Source organism: Falco punctatus (assembly GCF_963210335.1).
Source record: "Falco punctatus genome assembly, chromosome: 9".
NCBI classification, from domain to species: Eukaryota; Metazoa; Chordata; class Aves; order Falconiformes; family Falconidae; genus Falco; species Falco punctatus.
In genome coordinates, this window is record NC_137589.1 from 18765576 (window position 1) to 18780240 (window position 14665).

Sequence of the window (14665 nt, forward strand, 5' to 3'; positions counted from 1 at the left end):
GCACGCTGGGTGTCGCGGCCGGCGGATCTCGCCTCGTGCTGTGTCCCCCCGGTGGCGTGAGCCGGGGGCGGGTCTGCGGGCCAGGCCGCGCCGGGCCGGGCCGGGCCGGGCGGCCGGCCACGTGCGCGGCGGCTGCAGCGCGTCCCGGGAGAGCGGCGGGGCCTGCGGGGCCGGGGCGCGGCCCTGCCTGGCGTGGAGCCCTGCCGGGGCAGCTGTGCGGCCGCCCGCATGGCGCAGCGGCCCGGGGAGCGGCCACGGGTGCGCGTTGTGGCGAAAGGAGTCGCGGGAACGAAGGCCCGGGTGTCGTGGCCGGGGAGATGCCTCCTGGCGGCACCTGCGGCCGGCGGGGAGGGTCCGTCGCTTTAGGACGAGCCCCCCCGCCCGTCAGTAGGCTGCTCCTTTTAACTGCTCTGCAGCGTCTTCTCCGTTTCGTGTCGCTTGGGTGGTGTGCGTGTATTTTCATTTACCCCGCGTTGCTTTGTGCCTTACCAGAAGGAGAAAAAAGAGAAGAAATCTAAACGCCATGACAAATCTCGGAGGAAGAGGCCTCAGATGGATGAAAGCGAGCAGTCGGAGGATGAGGCCGATTCCCCGAAAGTCAAGAAATCGAGGAGTGCGGCTAAGCAGAACGGTGATACGAGAGAAGAAAGCCCGGAGAACACGAGACTGTCTTCTTTAAAGGTTAAATCTGCCCACAAAAACCGGCACAGTAATTCTAGTGAAACGTCAAGTGGTGATGGTGACAGCGAGCAAGACCAGGTAAAAGTAATAATTGATTTAGTTAGTGATGTGTTTAGCTTTCAGCTCCGGTGTTGCAACAAGGTTAAATTTAGAGCAGGTTATCCTTTTTTTTTTTTTTCTCCCTGCCAGTCAGTGGAAAGACTGCTGTAAACTTCCAGAGTTTAAAGCTACTTAAACTGTCCCTTCTGTCAGTTATTTGCAAAAATTTTAGATTACAAAAGTCCTGAAGTTCTAGGTCAGCGCACCATGGTTTTCTCACTTCAACAGTCCGGTACAGTGGTAGCGGTTGGCAGGTGGACAAGCTGCAGTGAGATGGTGTTTTAATATGATTCAGCATCATTAGATACGATTGTAATTGACTTCTTGTTGGTATTATGAGTACTTTGCTAGTGAAATAAGAATTATTTGGCCTTAATTAGTGGAAGAAGAAAAGTTAATGTATTAATATGCTTTTATGTATCATCTTATTAAATAGTAGTTGTTAATGCAATAAGATGGTCCTTAATGTAATAAAATGCTGTGTTGTAACAGTTTTGTGTGTCTTTTTAAACCTTTCTGTAAAAAAGTTTTTGTCTGTTTCTATTTGGTTGGAGTTCCTTTAAAATTGCTTGACATGAACCACCTTTTTTTTTTTTTTTTTTGAAGGGAAACATATCTTGTACCTAGGATTTGTTTTGAAAAGTCTTTACACTTGTATGTTCTACTGTTGCTTGGTTTTGTTTCTAGTTCCAATTGATGCATCACAAAAACATCCAGGGTTTCCAGGGTTAGCATTCTTTCCTCACGCGTAGCATTTTAATCACTGTGCTGTAAAGACATATATGGAATTGATACATTACAAAGTACATGCATTTGATGCTCTACCTTGTAATGTTATTCTTTTGGGGATTGATTTCTGTACCTCTAAATCACTGTGCTGTATTAATTGGGAAGTAGGAAATAGGCTAGATATCAAGCCTGGTTCTTACATGGTATGACATAGTATGTTAGGCCATTGGTAATTATTTAAAATAGAATTTAATTTAAGATGAATTTAATGTAAGAGCTTTCAGAATTTTAATTTGGGGGTTTTGCATTTACAATGTTACGACATTAGATATGAAACAGTCTTAACTTAAATTACAGATCACTTTTGTCTAACTTTGAAATATGATAGTAAGTAAAACAAAGAAGGCTCTTTAGCTGCAGCTGTGATACTGTCACTCAAAATTTGACCCTTGAGTATGACACCAGAGCCTATGCTATTACCTTGAATTTTCTGATGGTCATATGATATTAACACGGAATGTTTACTGTCCACCTAACAGGAGATGACTGAAGAACAGAAAGAAGGTGCTTTCTCCAATTTTTCTATTTCCAAAGGGACCGTTCAGCTTCTTCAAGGTAAATTTCTTGGCATGATGTGACCACAGAAAGTAAATGATCTGTCACGTGTTTTTATGCTCAACATAACCAATGAGCTTTGCGATGCGCTCTGCTTGTGCATATGCAAGTACAGATGCTATACAGAAGGCATATTGATTGCATACTCTAAATATGTATTTGAACAGACTTCTGTTTGCAGTATTGTCCAGTTCAGCCTTTACAGTAGAATTTTAAATGACATAAGCATAAAAAAAATCGTGTACAAGAATTTTTCAATTAAAAATTACTTCAGTTGAGTGGAGGAAACCCAGTTATATCTAGTGTCTGTGGCATTAGTTTGGCATGACTTAGTATGAATTAAGAGAAAAGTGGGTTTGACATTTTATTTGAAAGGAAGAGATTTTCATAGATAGGTGGGGAGTATTACATAAATAAAGTCACAGTACTTAAAGGCTTTAATTAAAGGCTAGTAACTTCATCTGTCCCAGCTAGCACTATGTCTGGTGGTATGAAGTGGAAGAATGAAATGGACGGTCCCAGGGCACTCTTGATTGAGGGAACTCCATGATTAAATGAAACAGTGAAGGTCGTAATATCATTCTGATTTACTTCAGAGTTGATGGAAGTTCTGCTTGGGATAACTTTCTCTGAAGAGTATGAAAGAACACTTGTGAAATGATTGTATTAAGGAAGTCTGTTGAAATTGTTACAGCTCGAGGAGTGACATACCTGTTTCCCGTGCAAGTGAAGACCTTCGACCCAGTATATTCTGGCAAAGATGTAATTGCTCAAGCACGAACTGGAACAGGGAAAACGTTCTCTTTTGCTATTCCCTTAATTGAAAAGCTTCAGGGAGACTCACAGGAAAGACGAAGAGGCCGTTCACCAAAGGTAACTGTGCTTGGAATGCTGATTTTGCTTTGTCTCATGTCCAAGCGATTCAGATTTTTAGCCTGCTGGAAAAATTCTTCAGGTCTGTGCTGGGATAAGCTAACTCACATTAAAGATTATTTGAAAGCTGTGTTCATTGGGCTTTACCTGCATTGTGCAGCCTCATACCCTCTGATCAAGAGTAAAGAGTACAATAACACTGTCCACTTGTCAATTCCTTTCTCTGCTTACAGGGAGACCGAAACTACAGGTGTTCAATGTGTTCCTATTTAATTTTGTTCAATCACCTTAGCTGTTCAGGTCCAGTGGTTACTGGATACTTGTTTTTCTCCCAGATCAGTAACAGATCAGTGACTTTTTCTGATTGATAAAAGCTGTCTACTTAAACATATCTATTTAAACATGTAAATGGTGGGAAGTTTTAAAAATAGACTTAGCTTTCACTAGAACCACCAACAGATACTTGAAGCTTCTGCTCCAGAGGATGCAGATTCATTATCACTGTCTCCATTCTGCTAGGGAATATCATGTATGTTTTTTCATCAAATTTTTGTGATGCCCTCCAAAACTAGATAGGCCAAAGCTTATTGTATCCCCATTAATAGTGGAATTTTTTCCTTGTCAGTTTATTTCATCTTGTCACCCATCTTATAGATTACCTGAAATTCATTCCAAAACTAGTACTAGCTGTTTTATTTGCATCTGCCCATCACGTTGGCTGTCCAACTAAGAATGCTGGCTCTAGATGTGGTATAGTCTTGCAGAGAAGGGAGAGCTTTCTTTGAGGGAATCACAAGTCTTAAAGACTTCAGACCTCACTCTATCATAGTACACTACTACTATCTTTTTTGTAATGTCTTTCAACGTTGAAAGAAGTAACAGGATAAAGATTTTAAGGTTCCTTCTGTCAAGCCACTGATGCCAGATTTGAGAGCAATACTGTGATCACAAGTTAAACTAAATCATTTAAAACACCTGGATGAAGCCTATATATTGGAAGAGAGGACAGTTCCTTGATTGCTTCTGTGAGGTTATCAGCACAGGCTCCAGAACCACACTGAACGCCAGCTTCGCAGATTGAACATATGTTTCCCTGAGTCGCAGGGAAGCTTGAGAGACAGTTGATAGCTCTTTCTTACACCTTCTTGCAGGACTGTGAAGCATTACCAAGCATGTGTAAAAACCTTTTGTAACCCAGATCCTTCGGTCTTGCACTCAAACAGCATGTGTGCATGTAGAAGAAAACTTGTAGCAGATCTGTTCAGGAGCTACGGTTAAGTAAGATTTAAGTACCTCCCATCTATCTCATTAAAAAAGAGGTTAGCCTGTCCTAAAAGAGCATGGGCTGAAGGAGATTAATGATGTTACAAGAGATTTAAGCAGTGTGTTTCTCTAATCTTCGCTTAGATAGCTATTTAAACAAGGTTTGGTTTTTTTTTTAATTACAGAAATGGTCAGACGTAAACTAACAATTAGAAGTCTAGTGGTTTCTTGGCAGAAGCCGTGCTGAGAGAACATCTGTTTGTCATTCTGTCTAGGTACTAGTTCTTTGTCCAACAAGAGAACTGGCAAATCAGGTTGCCAAAGATTTCAAGGACATCACAAGAAAGCTAACAGTAGCTTGTTTTTATGGAGGAACTCCGTATAATGGGCAAAGTAAGTGACACTTATCACTAATAATTGAAATATTGATTGACAGACATATTTGAGAATTGCAGTTTAGTCCTTCCAAACACTCACTTTTTAACTCAAGAACTGGAGAGTATCATGGGGAATTCAATAGCTCAGAATATATCTTCTTAAGGGGAGAAATAACCATAGCAGTCAATTATATCCTTGGTGTTCCTTGTTTACTCATGTACCTTAAAACACAGTGAAAGAGATTATACTGTATTTGGGTTTCAGTTTTTGTAAACATTTATATTTTCTGAGTCTTAGAGCTGCGAGTGTTGATCTAGAGGATTTGTAAAGTGGAGAAGAGTTTCTTTATTGTGACAGCACGTTTTACCATCTTGATTGTAAACAAGGCAAATGAGAGCAGGAATGAGAATAAGCTTTTTCATCGTAATCTGTCTTGAGACATTAAGGATGGCTTTTTTTTTTTTTTCCCCTGCAGAATGTCAGGAAGGAGGTGATTTCAGTAATTTGGATAGTCGAATAAATACAGGGTTTTTTAAATTTTCCTATTAAGGTAGACAATTTGGGAAGAGCTAACTATTTCCGAAGTATGTTAAAAGAACCTCTTTGCCACTTTAAACCATCGGGAGAGGGAAGGCAGATGGGAAATCTTTTCCTTCAGGAAGAGCAGTAGAACTTCTACCTTACCAGTTTTGGGGTGGTATTTTCTCCCCCAAGTTTTCTTCTCCTGTTCATTTTTTTTCACTTACATTTGTAAGGAGAGCACTTAGCATGGTTTAAGAAGCTGTTTTGTTGTTACGTAGCTACCGTGTGTTTCTAAAGCAGACAGTGCTTCCTAGTTCACTAACTCCTTTTCTGCTCTTTTCTATTTATCAGTTGATCTCATGAGAAGTGGTATTGACATTTTGGTTGGGACACCTGGTCGAATCAAAGACCATCTTCAGAATGGCAAGCTGGACCTTACCAAGGTGAAACATGTTGTACTTGATGAAGTTGACCAGATGCTGGACATGGGATTTGCTGAGCAAGTGGAAGACATATTACGAGTTGCATACAAGAAGGGTAATCTCAAAATTTAAACAAATAGTAGGAAATATTAGTAATACTTTAGTCTGCTAAAGTTCAGGTATAATTTTCTGCAAGTTGCAAGGTAGCTTTGTTTAGAAATGACTGAATACTATGTATTGTACGAAACGTACTGTGAATGCAGTACATGAGGAGACATGAAAGTGGGAATCAGTCATAGAAACTTTGCAGAGCTTAAAATCCAGTACTCGAGGGATCTGTAAATAACTTTGAGACCTATCTACAAGTTGTACTTGGACTTCTTGCAGTTAAAAGGAATTAGAAGCTTTTTACCCTTTTCATTGCTTGAAAACAGAGTGGATTTCTAGTCATAGTAACTTTTTTCCTAATCTTGAAAATATTTAGGCTTTTGAGAGTGTTTTTTTCTCCAGATGTTGATACTGCATAACTTTAAGAAGCAGAATTGCCGCCTTTATTTTATATATTGATATTTGACCACATATTTTTAATGACCCATATAATTGACTCTTATACCTATGTAAGATAAACCGTGAAGTTTTTGAAACATTATTATGTGTTTGAAGATTCTGAAGACAATCCCCAGACGCTACTGTTTTCTGCAACTTGCCCACATTGGGTGTATGATGTGGCTAAGAAATACATGAAGTCGAAATATGAACAGATTGACCTTATTGGGAAAAGAACTCAGAAGGCTGCTACAACAGTAGAAGTGAGTAATTTATCTAATGTGGAATGCGTTCAGGCCTTTTTCCTTTTTCTTTATGCTACAAATGGTCATCCCATCCTAAGGTACATTATCAGAATGATTTTGAAAGTTTGTTCTGAGAATTATTTTTTTAATCCTAAGGCACAGCTTGTAAAACTTTTTAGGTTTAGGATCTGCCTTTCTTCTCATAGCATCTGGTAAGCATATAGATAATCTTGGGTAGACTGAGGATTCAGTTACCAGTTAGTTTTGCTGGTTTTCAGAGAAAAACAGTATCTGAATTTATCCAAGTTGAAAGCAAAAGGCACACTTCAACATCAGCCTGATGCATTTAATCACCACAGTGAAAGACATCACAATGGACTTTGGCTGTTCTGTACACAGATGTTTTCAAACTTCCTGTGGTATCTCACCTCACTAGGCCTTTGCTTGCTATGCAGTAAGTGCCATAGCCAGGAGCACAACACGTATATGCTAGAAGCCCAAATTGATTATCTTCACTTGATAAAATAAGGTATTGTTTCTCCTTATGTACTGCTTAGCGGTTACTTTGACAGCTCAGTTGACACATCATAATTGTATCAGTAGGATTGAAAGAATGTTAATCTTGTGCTTGAAAAAAGCTTTTAACACTGTATTTATTAATTTCACTTTATCTGACATATGAAGCCTTAGTTGATAGAATTGTGACAAAATCTTGTACCCCTGACTGTCCTCCAGAGAAATGGTATAAGATCTCCTGGATTTTTTTCCCTTGCTTTGAAAAAGTGATTTCTAGATTGTGAACTTTTTTTCCCCTCTTGCTGTAATTATTTGCTTAATGTTAGACTAATTGTGGTGAACATAGGAGCCTTATGGTTTTTTGCAGATTCCAGGAATGTGAGTTAGCATATTTTGCCCATCAGGAAACTGTGTAACTCTTCAGTGTTTCTGGATTTTACAGTTTCAAATGTATTAAAAAAGAATCTTGTGTTTTTATGTAAGCTAAACACTGGAATTCTTTTCCATAGCATTTGGCAATAGAGTGTCACTGGTCTCAGAGAGCTGCAGTTATTGGAGATGTCATTCAGGTCTACAGTGGCAGCCACGGGAGGACCATTGTCTTTTGTGAGACCAAAAAGGACGCAAATGAACTGGCACTGAATGCTTCAATCAAACAGGTATTTTTGTCATCTGTATTAAGTAACAAAACCTGTCCAGAGATGTATCAACCCTATGTTGATATCAGTGCTATGCTGAATAAGTTTTAAAGAGATGCTTTTGAAGTGGGTAAGACAGGCTTTTGCAGGTGGTCAGACAATTTCAAAACTGCCAAAGAGAACCTTTAAAAACCCCCAACAATTGGTTGAAAGTTTACAGCATTATATGTAGTATTCAGGACAAGGCTGCCCTAACAGGTGCTGGGCTATAAAGGATTTTTTTTTTAAAGAGTTCTCATTGTTCAAGAGTTCTCCACAGGAAGAATTAGATCTGCTGTCTCTTGTGTATGACCTCTAGTGTATTCCTGAGATCTGTGGTATGGCACGCTCTAGCACTGGTGGAAAATAACTTGTTGGTGTGGTGGTCCAGTGTTCAAGATGTGTGGTGACGTTGGCTGGTGCTGGTATCACAGTAACTACTTTTTCTCTGTGTGTTTTCATTGAGGAGATGGGTTATGTCTAGAAAGTAGTATACTGTTATGTTCCCAGGGAAAGGAGAAGCTTTTTCACCTGCTACAACTGTGTTCAGGAGTGTTTCTTGCACACTCCTAGATGACCTCAGTAACAGCTAAACCTGAGTGTGGAACCTTATCCTCTGTTACTGATGGTGTTAGTAATATCAAATCTTGCATAGGCAATGCAGAACTCTGATCTTGGCAAGTAAGAGAAAGAAATTAATGTTTCTGGTTTAGCATATTAATACTTGCTAATAGAATATATGCCTGTTCTGTTTACCAGCTGACATTAATCCAAAACTTTCTGAAAAAGAGATTCTGAATTCTGTGCTGACCCTAGCATTGCATTAGTATTTTTTTCAAATCGTTCTCTGTTAGTGCGTGGAAAACATGATAACCATCTACAGGCAAGCTGTGAAATGTGGAGGAAAAAACAGGTTTTGGATGTTTGGTCTTTATACTTGTTATTACTGTGATACAGAAGGACTTTCAGAATGTTTGGATTTAAAAAAAATGTATCTTTGAAGCTGTAGTTAATTTTTTTAGGATCACTTATTTTAATCCTTTAATTGCTAGTGGGGGAAATTAATATATTAAGGGTGATTAAGAAGCAATACTATTTTGGAGAAGATGTCTAAACGAATACTAAGAAGGCCTGAGAAAATTGTCAATGACTATTTTGAGAGAGCTAAACCTCTCTTGGATGGTGTGGATGGATGGCAAGTTAGGGCATAGTTGTTTTCATAGGTCACGGTAATTAGAGGTGGACACAAGACACATGCTGTGATTCTGTCTTCCTACCTTTGGTAAAGGTCTTTGGGTATATGAATGAGAAGTACTGAGTAAATATTGTAAGATACCTAAAATATAAACTCTGGTAATTCAGGTCTTCTGTATCTTGCCATACATTGTCTGTCAAATACCAAGATCCTGTACCTAAAACTAACCATAAAATGAGGCACTGTCTTGGCTTTTGGTACGGTCCTATAATACTACTACTGTTTTTCAGGATTGTCAGTCATTGCATGGTGACATTCCACAGAAGCAAAGAGAGATTACACTGAAAGGTTTTAGAAATGGCACATTTAAAGTTCTGGTTGCAACCAACGTAGCTGCCCGTGGTTTAGATATCCCTGAAGTTGACCTGGTTGTACAAAGTTCACCACCAAAGGTAGGAGATGGTTATGTTGGGCATCTTCTAATAATTTGCAGTCTTGTTTTCAAGTAGTATATGCTATCAGGTGATGGTATTAATCACACAGAGTTTATCAGCATTGCATGTCAGGTAAGAAATGTCCTGATATACCCTAGTAGTTCCTTAGAGGATTTTTTCAGAGTCCATCAGTCCCTAGTATGTTTAAAGATGGTCTCCTTATTCTGTTAAGGCTGTTCTCAAAGCCTCTCCCTTCAATGGTGATTGCAAGTCTGGGAACAGTGGGAAGTGAAGAAAAGCTATTTTGTTTTGCAAGAATGATTCACTAAGTTGGGGCATATATGAGGAGGAGACCCCAACAATGAGAACGTTGGCTAAAGTTAAGAGGGTTTAAAAGAAAAATATAATATTTCAGTGAGTTTGCTATTAATATTTCAGTAATCCCGCTTAAGGTGGTGTGCAGGAGGGCGAGCAGGATTGTCATAGAGGTGCACACACTCAAAATGTTTTCTCATATTCTCTGTGGTGATGCCAAAACAAGACTTAGTTGATCAGTGCTCTGGCTTTCAAACCATGTTTTTTGGAGGGTTGTGGAATAACTTACTCGTTTGACTTTAGTGAAAAAAAATAATAAATTAATTCTGTGATGCAGGTATTGTGTATTGTTCAGGCTTAACTGTAACAGCTTTTGCTAAGTTATGTGAATGCAATGAATTGATTAAATTACAATAAATCAGATGAGTCATAAAGCTATTTATTTTGAAGGATGTCGAGTCCTATATCCATCGTTCTGGACGCACAGGTCGAGCTGGACGGACTGGGATCTGCATCTGTTTTTATCAGCGAAAGGAAGAACATCAGTTAAGATATGTGGAACAAAAAGCGGTAAAGTATAGTTTTCTTCTAATTGTGAGCACTTAAATGTAATGTGTCAGGGTAGCATGTAAAATCTTCATGTTTTGTTCAATATTTCAATTACAGAATATGGCTTATAAAGCACCCAGTTGCGATTCAGTTACCTTGCAGAGTTTGGATGCACTGTCAGATACTGTGGAGTGGGGAGTGTGCTGCAGGTTCTCATGCCCATGCTTTTTCAGCCAATGCCAGAAAGATTGTACCTGTGGAGACAACAAAGGGCTAGCAGAATTTCAGTGTACTGTTCACCCTGGTTTATTGTATGATCAGTGATTTGCTTATGTGTAGCTTTACTGAGAACCGTTACATCCATTTTTGCACTTTGTGCGCTGTTCCATATGGTAGTTTCTTGCCACTTAAGTATTCATTTGGGATGAGATGGTTTAGTCTCAGACATAAAACTCAGACTTACATTTAGAAAGGCTGTGTAACTTGTACTTGAATACAAGTAATTCAGACTAAATTTAATAATTTAGAATTTGTAGGACTTTTCCAAAATTATTTCTATTTATTTCAGTTTAAGGTCACTGCCTAGTGAGACTGACCAGCTACATAGGCAGCTTTTAAGTGTTATCCATTTCCCTGTAAACTTAACCTTATAATTTTCACCGGCAAAAGTTGTAAGTTAAAAGAAAAAAAGAAGAAGAAGAAAAATGGTAGATTTAAATGCTTGTTTCAGTGGAGTTCAATACTGTTTCTTCAGAACTGAATTATTTATGATCTGCAACTTTCATCTGTATTTTGCTTTTTAAATTTCAGGGCATTACATTCAAGCGTGTTGGTGTTCCTACTGCAACAGATATAATAAAGGCTTCCAGCAAAGACGCCATCAGGTGTGTTCAGTGATTCAAGCCCTGTTGTATCTTCCTAGTTCAGAAGGGCTGCTTGGATCACTCTTTGTTGCCTCTCTCTGAACTCTTTGAGCTGATCACTATTAGTGTCTTGGACTGCTGTTTTTCTTCTATTCCAGAGCCTAGTAAATAATAGTGTATACTTTTTTTTTTTTTTTTGCTTTAATTACTTAGGTGTCTGGATTCTGTTCCTCTGACTGCTATTGAGTATTTCAAAGAATCTGCTCGGTTCCTAATACAAGAAAAGGGACCAGTTAATGCTCTGGCTGCAGCTCTAGCCCATATTTCAGGTGCTACTTCCATTGAACAGCGCTCCCTGCTGAACTCTGATGCGGTAAGGATGCATGGCTTAATGTTTGTCTTGAATCTGAAAAAAAACCCCAACACACCTCTGTGTTGTTTAAATAGAGAATTGTCTCCTTATGATTGTGTTTATGGGAACTGTACTTAAGCCACTAGGAACTACTATTTTAGTTAAAAGCAAGAATATAGTGGCTATAAATGTAGTTGCTCTTGTAGCAGTGTTCACTTGGAAACTTTGTTTATAAACTGTAAATTAGTAGCTTTCTCCTGTCAGATAGATGTGCTGAAGCTTATTGGTCTGACTGAAGGGAGCATGCCCCATTTCTTACTCCTCAGGGATTTGTTACAATGATACTACGCTGCTCTGAAGAAATAAACAATATGAGCTATGCTTGGCGAAGACTGCGAGAGCTGCTGGGGGATGATGTCGATAGGAAGGTGAACAGAATGTGTTTCCTCAAGGGAAAAATGGTAAGCTCTTCTTGTATTTTTGCTCCTGAGCTCTTCTGATTATAGCCTTTTCTCAGCAGTTGTCAGGGGGAGATAGTTGGTCTTTTTCCCTGTTCTAGGCTCTGTTCATAAGGTCATGACTGGTAGAAGGATGGGCCTCCATCTGTTCTATTAGGCCTTAGGCTTCTCAGGGGCTTAGGGTTCTGCTCCACTGACGTGCTGAGGAAGTAGTATAATGCAGTATATAGCGTGGCTGTAGGGTTAGCAGGACAGGTAGAAGGTATGAACTGTGCTAACTGTGCCTTAATGACAAAACGTAGGACTGGGTATCTTAGGACAGTCCATTCTGATAGTGCATGTCCCTCATGTTTCTGGTACCTGAAACTGAAAGATCAGAAAGTTACTTTTTGGGTTGTGTACTTAACATGTTGCAACAACTGTAGCAAAAATGTCTGAGAGACAGTTACTGTAAACAAAGGTGATTCCCCTCACTCTTCTTGTCTCAGAATTTGTATGCATTTTCACAAACATGAAACTGATCAAATAGTGTGTCGGGGATTATTTGTGGTGGCACAGAGGGCAAGGAATGCTTATGCCCTGCTTCTGCGAGTTGTTAGGCATTATTGCTGATTTGCTCCATCTTTGTGTTTTTCTGGGTGTATTTATTGTTTCTCAATATACCCTGATCAATGAAATAGAACAGAGAGGTGCTGTGATCTTGGTGACTTAATTTGCATGCTGTTAGCACAAATGTTTGCATGCTCTTATCCCTCCTTCTGCTGTTATTTCTCTGGTGCTTTCACACACTGACATTTCCATGCATACTTCATTCATATTCATGTTGAAGTTTCCGTCACAGACACCATAGTCTGAACCTAAATATTCAGTTTACTGGTGTATACATTTTTTAATATAGATAAAAACTTCTGATTTGAAAGAATTTACAAAATGAGTAATGCAGAAGCCAATAGACCACAGTTCAGGATGGAGAGGGTTATAAGCTTATGGTTAACGAGCAAGAAAATGTGACTGGCTATGCAGAGGAAAGGAAGATATGTATATCTGAGGAAAACGTTAAGGACGTGCAGTGTTTTGAGAAATATTAATGAAACTCTCAGTGGTCAAAGATTTCTAATTATCTTAAGCGTCCCTTAAAAAAAACCCCAATGTTTTGAAATTTAAAACTCTTCTAGTACATAGATCTGTAGGCTCTTCGTGCCCCCCCCCCCCCCCAGTTGCAGTCAATTAAAAGCCTAAACTTGTATTCATTAAAATTATTCTTTCTTTTTAGGGTGTGTGCTTTGATATTCCTGCAGCAGACCAAAAGGACATAGAGGTATGTTAGCTGAAATTTCTGGTTATAGTGGACTGTAGATGAACCTGACTGGACTGGGTTAGGCAGAAAACATTATGTAGCCTGTATCCTGCCTTCCCTAGTGGCATAAGGGATGGCTTTGAAGGAGCTGAAGAACAGAACAAGCATACAGTGTTACTTTCCTAAAGTATTCCCCTGTCTCCAAAAATCTGTAGCTTGAAACTTTTGCACTGAGAAGGGTGGTGGTGTGAACAATCCACCCCTTGTTACTGCTGCTGGATTAATCTTTACTCTTTGTAGGCAGTGAATTTTATTACACTAGAACATCACCTTTTTTCTGTTCCCTGCACCCTGTTCTTTTCAGCCAGAATTCTCAAAAAAATTGAAGCTTTTTTTCAGAATTAAAAAAAAAATTTCAGCTTTTTGCTTGGCACAATTAGTGTTCCCATGCCAAAATTCCCCATACTTCCAATCTTAACTTCAGATATTTCTCCCTTAGTGTATGCCTATACATGCCCTAGCATTCATTCACTCCCAGAACATGTTTGGTTCTGGATTAGAGGGGAATTGAGGGGAGGGTGTGGGTTTGTCATCAGTAATAATTACAGTGGTGGTGTTAATAACTGAAAGGTAGGGAGACAGTTTACTGCTGGGGGTGCTCTGTAAAGCTCTAAGGTGCATTTCAGTTCTGTTCTGTAGTACCTGAGACATACTCAGCTGTAGCTCCTATGCTTAAAATTTTGAAACCAGTATTGTCCACTTTAGTTAGAAATTTGAATCCCCTATATTAGCTCACAATTTTACCGTTTCAATTGAGCAAATTGAATAATTATGAAATACCCTGTATTTGCATTCCTAGAATTTAACTTGCTGTGTCTGACTTCATTTCAATAGGCAAGATGGGAAGATTCAAAACAATGGCGATTGTGTGTGGCAACTGAATTACCAGAGTTAGTAGAATCACAGCGAGGAGGAGGAGGAGGAAATGGGCGAAACTTCTCAAGCTCCAGGAATGGGCGACGTGGTAGCTCTGGTAGAAACAGATTCAGAAGCAGGGGCCAGAAGCGGAGTTTTGACAGAGCATTTGATCGTTAATTTCAACAATCCAGAAGTGGAAAAAATGGGACTGCAGTATTTTATATTACATTAAAATAGGCTGTTCCTGTGTGTTTGTACCACTTGGAAAAATCTGTCATCCGGTTTTATTTTTTTTCTTTCTTCTCAGTACTGTTTTGGTCATCAACAACATTCTGTTCATTTTAAAAAAAACATAAGGAAAATAAAACTTACTGTTTCCCTTCTTTCTCGTATTACCATTTCAACTCTAAGACCTAAATCTTTATTTGGGAATATGGCTGTCACGTTCAGAAGAACTGTACCGTGTCTCACTGTATAATATATAGATCTTAACTGCTGGTCGAACCTGTACATTTTCCAAAAAAATAAAATATATTCTCTTAGCAGGTTTTAGAAGCACCCGTGCTGGGCGAAGGCGAGTAGTGCTTGGGGTGTGTATTTTGTGGCACAGGCAGCATTTGCACGCGTTAGAAGCAGTGTTTTTTGCTGTTGCCAGCGGCGAGTGCCGCCTTGCCGGTGCAGCGGCCCGGGCGGCGCACAGCCGGCGGGCGGGGGCGGG

The 14665-nt window shown here is 39.4% G+C and overlaps 1 protein-coding gene across 1 annotated transcript in view; it reads left to right on the plus strand.

The window, feature by feature from the left end:
• Nucleotides 1-14330, plus strand: part of LOC308069283 (nucleolar RNA helicase 2-like) — a 14572-nt gene extending 242 nt beyond the window's left edge. Inside the window, exons 2-15 of the mRNA XM_080401336.1 lie at nucleotides 493-759; nucleotides 2049-2124; nucleotides 2819-2997; nucleotides 4536-4653; nucleotides 5512-5697; nucleotides 6246-6391; nucleotides 7399-7548; nucleotides 9052-9213; nucleotides 9961-10080; nucleotides 10870-10943; nucleotides 11136-11295; nucleotides 11601-11735; nucleotides 13006-13050; nucleotides 13924-14330. Of these exons, the coding sequence (XP_080257462.1) occupies nucleotides 493-759; nucleotides 2049-2124; nucleotides 2819-2997; nucleotides 4536-4653; nucleotides 5512-5697; nucleotides 6246-6391; nucleotides 7399-7548; nucleotides 9052-9213; nucleotides 9961-10080; nucleotides 10870-10943; nucleotides 11136-11295; nucleotides 11601-11735; nucleotides 13006-13050; nucleotides 13924-14124 (2019 nt within the window). The 3' untranslated portion in view covers nucleotides 14125-14330. The remainder of the gene's footprint in view (nucleotides 1-492; nucleotides 760-2048; nucleotides 2125-2818; nucleotides 2998-4535; nucleotides 4654-5511; nucleotides 5698-6245; nucleotides 6392-7398; nucleotides 7549-9051; nucleotides 9214-9960; nucleotides 10081-10869; nucleotides 10944-11135; nucleotides 11296-11600; nucleotides 11736-13005; nucleotides 13051-13923) is intronic.
• The last annotated feature ends 335 nt before the right edge of the window (nucleotides 14331-14665 follow it).